The following is a 6,690-nucleotide window of genomic DNA, read 5'->3' as shown; positions in this document are numbered from 1 at the left end:
GGGGGTCGGTGCTGCGTGAGCCGTAGCACCTGTAGGTCCCCGCGTGGGCTGAGGTCACAGGACTTATGGGGAATTCAGCCTGGTACTTAGGAGCTCGGTGCTCTGATCTCAGATGTAGCGGGGGATGGGCTGCCCCCTCCTTGGTCAGGAGGAAAGTGTGGAACTGCCCCCATGACTGACACAGCAGGGTCACGTTCTCTCCTGAGGCCACCGTGGGGCCCGGCTGCACCAAGATGGAGACCACATCATAGAACTGTCCTGGAGAGAAGAAGGATGGGTGAGGGGCTCCCACCTTGATCTGAGCTGAGACCTCCCCAGGCCTCTCTCTGGGGCCCTCAGTCTCTCTGTCTCTGTTTTCTCTGAGTCTCCCCCTCACCCCCATCCCCTGTCTCTGTCTGTCTCTCCCTCCCTTGGTGCCCCCACCCCTCATCTTGGCCATCACCACCTGGGATCCCCCGGCAGGGCCTGTGCAGAGCCTGGGTCCCTGACTGAACCCGCTGGGCTCCTCACTTGAGATCAGGATGTCCTGGGGATCGCTGGGGGCCGACCACTCGGAGGAGAGGTTGTGTGCACCGTAGCATCTGTACTGGCCCCCGTGGGAGCCCCTCACAGGGCCCAGGGTGAAGTTGGCCTGGGAGAGCCCAGCCTGGCGCTGCTGGCCAGGGCGATGGAGGAAGTCACGTTCCCCATCTTTGTACAGAGCAAATCTGTCGTAGCCGACGTTAGAGCCACACTGCAGGGTCAGGGTCACTCCAGGGGCCACGACAGGGCTCTGCAGGGTCAGGAGGGAGGGCTTCCTAGACATGCCTGGAGGGAAAGAGGAGCCGGGACCCAGAGGGTTGGTTCCTCCCACTCCTGTTCCTTCTCCGGACCTGGCCCTGCAGGTCTCAGGGTCTCTCACACTCTGAGTCTCTGACCCCAGGGCCTCCTTCTCACCCAGGGCTGTCTTGGAGTCATTTCAGAGAAGTGGGGTCTCCCTAGCCCTGGTCACTGTGCCTGATCTTTCCTCCTCCCCCTGAGAGCCGGGACCTCACAGCAAACACACCGGTGCCTTCCGGAGTCCTCCCCTTCTAGGTGAGAGTGGCCGAGGTCTCCTCCTCCCATGTCAGAGCCTCCCCATGGGGTCTCCCTCAGGCCTGCAGCCCGTCCATCCACACATCACTCTGGGTCCTTTCCAGAGTCAGTCACCAGCCAGACTCCCCACAGCCTGTCAGCTGCCCCGAAAGTGCATTAGAGAAGCCGTGGTCCCTCACCTGAGGCCAGAATCTCCAGGGGGTCACTGGGGTGGGACCACACCTGGGAGGTGTTCCTGTAGTATCCATAGCATCTGAACGTCCACCTGTGGCTGGGGGTCACAGGGCCCTCAGGGAACAGGGCCTGGTACCACCCACTGTGGAGCTGCTGTGAGTCCAGGGTCCGGTGGAGCCTGTGTTCTCCTTCCTTCATCAGAACAAAATGCTGATATCCACCCTGTGAGACACATCAGAGGGTCACGTTCCTTCCTGAGGCCACCACAGGGCTGGGCAGGGCTGAGAGGGTGGGTTTGCTGTAGGCTCCTAGGAGAGAAGGAGGCACCGTGTTAAATGGGCGCCCACCCCCTACATCATCCCCAGGGCTGGGCTGTGAGAGGGAGACGCCCCTGAGAGCCGACCCCCTTCCTGAGGACAGAGCCTGGGGCTGGGACCCCTGAGTGTCCTCTCACCTGTCACCACCAGCTCCAGGGGGTCGCTGTGCTCTGACCAGCCTGCAGGGCTGATGTAGTAACAGCGGTATCTCCCTGCATGGTACTCTGTCATGTATGGGATGGAGAATCTGGCCTTGTTCTTGGGCTCCAGTGGTTTCTGTCTGTCCCAGGGCTCTGTGCTTCCCTCTTTATCTAGTCGGTACTCCTGGGCCTCCAGGGTCCCCCGACACCAGATGGTCACGGGGCTCGCCCGGGTGATCACAGAGCCTGGCTCAGCCCAGAGGGTGAGTTTCGGGAGGGGCCCTGGAAGGAAATCAGAGGCTGCATCCCAAGATGTTCCCACACTCAGATCCCAGCTCCCAGCCCCAGTACCCCCCGTCATCGCCATCAGTCACCCAGAACTGCGGTCTCCTCCCCCAGCTGCCCATGTGTGGCCTTTGTCCCTAGTGAGGAGGAGGGACCGGGGACAGCTGGGGACAGACTCACCTGCCTGCACGCAGGTCCTGGGGCCCAGACTCAACCCTAGAAGAGAGTTCCCTGTGAGGGATTTGCCCCTGAAGCCTGAGCAGACCCTCCCTGCCCTGGTGCCTCCTGAGCTTTTGAGGACTCCTGATGGACCAGGGCTTGTGTGTGGGGTGGGGTCCCTCCAAGACTCGGATCTCCCCCTCCCCATCTGGAAATCTCACCGAGGCAGAGCAGGGCTGTGAGGGCGGGGGTCATGGCGTCTCCTCCCAGTGACCCCGGGCTCTGCTGATGGATGAGCCCTCGGTGCTGGCAGGACAGAGAGACACAGGGTGTGGCCGCTCGGAGGCTGGGTCCTTCATGTTATGGGATTGTCTCATCCTCAGCCCACAGGAAGGGGAACTGCCCTCCCCAGGAGCCTGGCTCTCATTTCCCCAGGGCTGAGGTGGGGGCGGGCACCAGGCTCTCTGCAGACATTTCAGACAGAACTGGGGTCTCCTTGCCCCTGGGTCACTGTCTGCCTGATTTATCTTTATCTCACTGAGGGCCAGGACACAGCAGCAAACAGACCCGGTGACTTCCTCAGTCAGCCCCTTTCAGGCGAGGGCGACCGTGGGCTCCTCTTCCCTCTCAGAGCCTCCCTATGGGGTCTCCCTCCCTCCTTCAGCCCGTCCATCAGCTCAGTGTTGCGGGGTCCTTGCCATGGCAGTCGTCTCTCCAGCCCTGGAGATGCTTCAGGGAAGATGCAGATCCGTGCTGCAGGCAGACTCAGATCAGCAGAGACGCACCTGACACCTGGCTGTGCAGCCCAGGCTGAGCTGCGTGTGGCAGTGAGCACAGAGGAGAAATGCAGGGTCTATTGTGTTGGCTCACGCCTGGAATCCCAGCACTTCAGGAGGCTGAGGCCAGGAGCTTCAGACAGTCCTGGGCAACATACTGCGACCCTGTCTCTACAGAAAAGAAAAAAGTGAGCCGGGCATGGAGGCTCATGCCTGTGGTCCCAGCTACTTAGGAGGCTGAGGTGGGAGGATCACTTGGGCCTAGGAGGCAGAGGCTGCAGGGAGCTGTGATCAACCCTCGGCCTTCCTGCCAGGGCGACAGAGCAAGATCCTGTCTGAAAAGGAGAAATGCAGGGAATATAGAGAATAAAACTTATATATATATCCGTATATAATATATATACACCCATATATATATACTATATATAATATATATGCTATATATAATAGTGTATATAGAATATATATATACAGTCCCTGGAGTGTGTGTTTCCTTCTTACCAAACAGTCCTTCTCTTGTACTTCCCCTTTTTTCCTTGTTGCAGCATCACCCACCCCCCACCCTGGGAATAAGGCTCTGAGTGGGTCCTGCCTCCTCAGTGCCCCTTGTGTCCTTGGCCGTCCCTCGGCGCCTCCGTCTATGTTCAGGATTTTCAGAACAGTTTGTTAGGTCTGTAATCTGCTTCTGGGGGATGGGAGCTGATTTTTATTTAATTCCTGATTATCATCCAGGGTTTATGTGACCTTGGACATTAATGTCACCTCCGAGCCTGTTGTCATGAACCCCACTCATCACAGTGGCTGTGGGGTCAGTGGTGCCCAGGACATGGGAGGCTCAGCCGTGGTGAATTTCCAGACCAGTTCAGACCGGAGGGTGGGACGGGAGAGGATCCTGGCGTCAGGTTCCACAGTGGAGGAGGATGACTGACGCCCCCACTCAAGAGCCGACATCGGCTCCAAACACGAAGAAATGCTCCTTGTGATACGTCTGAAATATGCAGATCACCACAGCCACAGGCCCAGAAAGAGAAAGAAAAGTTCCCCGCATTGAGACGCATCCCCGCAATGAACAGAGTTCAGAGCTGAGTGGCCACAGGTGTCCGGGACCACCCAGGGTCACTAGGGAGGAGGAGGTTCCCACCTCCGTGTGGGACAGAAGAGGAACCCCAGGTCCTCCCAGGCAGGGAGAGGTCAGGGCTCTGGGTGGGGCTGGACGCTGTGGCTCCCCCTCCCCTGTGTGTGTGGACAGGCGCTGGGGGGTTTCTGCTCACTCACTGGAGTCCACGGTCAGCTCTTAGCCCCTCCCCTGTGTGTGAGAAACAGATTCAATCCACGGTGCTCAGACATGGGCATCTGCCCCACAGGTGAGTGTGAGGCTGGCGTTGGTCCCATCCCTGTTGGGCACAATCTTGAGCTGATGCGAAGTTTGGGAGAGTGGGGCAGGAGCAGCGGCAACAATCCCCTTCATCAGGCTGATGCCTGGACAGCCCTGGGAGAAACCCTTTATGAAAAGCCAGGTGGCGGGAGGAGGGCCGCCCCGCAGGAATCACAATCGTATAAGGAAAATATAGGCAGCTGGTGAAATGCATTAGACAGACATTGTGAAGCTGAAAAATAGCAAATTGAATTAATACCATTGAAAAGTAATTTAATAAATATATACACCTACTATGTAGTCATAAAGTGAAAAATTTGACCGGGTGCTGTAGCTCATGCCTGTAATCCCAGCACTTTGGGAGGCCGAGATGGGTGGATCACCTGAGGTCAGGAGTTTGAGACCAGCCTGGCCAACATGGCAAAACCCTGTCTCTCCTAAAAATACAAAAACAATTAGCCGGGTATGGTGGTGCATGCCTGTAATCCCAGCTACTTGGGAGGCTGAGGCAGGAGAATCGCTGGAACCCAGGAGGCGGAGATTGCGGTGAGCTGAGATGGCGCCACTGCAGTCCAGCCTGGGCCACACAGCAAGACTCTGTTTCAAAAAAATTAAAAATAAAATAGAGAAAGTAAACAACTTCTAAAGCGATTCAAGCCCTAGAAGGGTTCAAATGAAAATGAGACCAAAGGAAGTAAATAAAAAAGAGGAGGGGATTTGTGAGAACACATTTTAAATGGTCCATTTTCAAGGCATGGACCTTCTAACCACTGGCAGCCAGTCTGCGGATTTAACCGCAGGGCTCATGCTCCCAGCAAATCACAGTAAATGAACAGAATGTAGAGCGGGGATCAGCCCATAAAAGGGAAAAAAGTTTCGTTACTGGGAAATTACAAGTTAAGCGGGGAAGGGGATGAGGTGTAACCTTGTAAGGGGGATAATGAAACTCAGGGGAAGTCTGGGAAGATTGTAACCTCATAATACTGGACCAGTGAGGAAGTGGGGGAGGGACTTGCGTGCTAGGAGATAAATTACCTGCTGTGACTGCCCCAGGTGTGCCTGCCTAGCAGACGCCCAATCTTGCAAGACCCTATTAAAAGTCTCACTTTCAGGCCGGGCGCGGTGGCTCACACCTGTAATCCCAGCACTTTGGGAGGCCGAGGCGGGCGGATCACGAGGTCAGGAGATCGAGACCATCCTGGTTAACACGGTGAAACCCCGTCGTCACTAAAAAATACAAAAAACTAGCCGGGCGAGGTGGCGGGTGCCTGTAGCCCCAGCTACTCGGAGGCTGAGGCAGGAGAATGGCGTGAACCCGGGAGGCGGAGCTTGCAGTGAGCCGAGATCGCACCACAGCACTCCAGCCTGGGCGACAGAGCGAGACTCCGTCTCATTAAAAAAAAAAAAAAAAAGTCTCGCTTTCGCTGTTGCCCGTGCCTGAGTGCATTCTTTGGGTTTTCGGGGGTGAGTGTGTTTCTCACACTGACTGTCCAGCTCCACCCCGTCCTGGGCTGTGGGTCCTTCACGGCAGTGTCTGTTCGCCTGAGCCCCAGCCCCTTCCCAGCCCCTTCCTGTTACTACTGAAACTGCAGGGCCCCCATCTGCACCCCAGGTGCACCCCCTCTTCCTCTCACTCGCTGAGGTTTTCTTCCTGCATGTCAGCAGCTGGGCTGGACCTGGGGGAGGACAGAGAGTGTGCTGGGGGGGAGTGTGGGAGTCTGGGGTCTTTGGGCAGAATTACCTCCTAGGCAGGCCCCTGCTCTTGGGCTCTGGCTCCACAGCCCCTGCAGGGTGTTGGAAATCAGCCTCTCTCTGGGCTGGTTGAAGGACAGAGTCTCAGCCCTGGGAACCTTAGAACCACGCACCCTGTACGTGCGACTTTAGGGGAAAGAAAGAGACTTGAAAACACACTCATATATGTGTGTGTATATATATACACACATACACACACACATATATATACACACATACATACACATATACACACACACACGTATATACACACACACACATATATACACACACACATATATATACACACACATACACACACATATACACACACACACATATATACACACACATACACACACATATATATACACACATACACACACATATATATACACATATACACACACATACACACACATATATACACACACACACATATATACACACACATACACACACATATATACACACACACACATATATACACACACACATATATATACACACATACACACACACATATACACACACACATATATACACACACATACACACACACATATATACACACACACACATATATACACACACATACACACACATATATACACACATACACATAGATACACACACACACACACATATATACACACACA

At 55.3% G+C, this 6,690-nt stretch overlaps 1 protein-coding gene across 1 annotated transcript in view; it reads right to left on the bottom strand.

The window, feature by feature from the left end:
* Positions 1-2,982, bottom strand: part of LOC108521203 (uncharacterized) — a 33,936-nt gene extending 30,954 nt beyond the window's left edge. Inside the window, 7 exon segments of the mRNA XM_017860889.1 lie at positions 1-258; positions 511-807; positions 1,254-1,556; positions 1,703-1,987; positions 2,171-2,206; positions 2,371-2,455; positions 2,848-2,982. Of these exon segments, the coding sequence (XP_017716378.1) occupies positions 1-258; positions 511-807; positions 1,254-1,556; positions 1,703-1,987; positions 2,171-2,206; positions 2,371-2,455; positions 2,848-2,850 (1,267 nt within the window). The 5' untranslated portion in view covers positions 2,851-2,982.
* Between the last annotated feature and the right edge of the window lie 3,708 nt (positions 2,983-6,690).

This window comes from Rhinopithecus bieti, unplaced genomic scaffold (assembly GCF_001698545.2).
Source record: "Rhinopithecus bieti isolate Rb0 unplaced genomic scaffold, ASM169854v2 scaffold_56979, whole genome shotgun sequence".
Taxonomy (NCBI): Eukaryota; Metazoa; Chordata; class Mammalia; order Primates; family Cercopithecidae; genus Rhinopithecus; species Rhinopithecus bieti.
The sequence above is the reverse complement of the archived record's forward strand: the minus strand, read 5'-3'. Positions and strand labels throughout refer to the sequence as shown.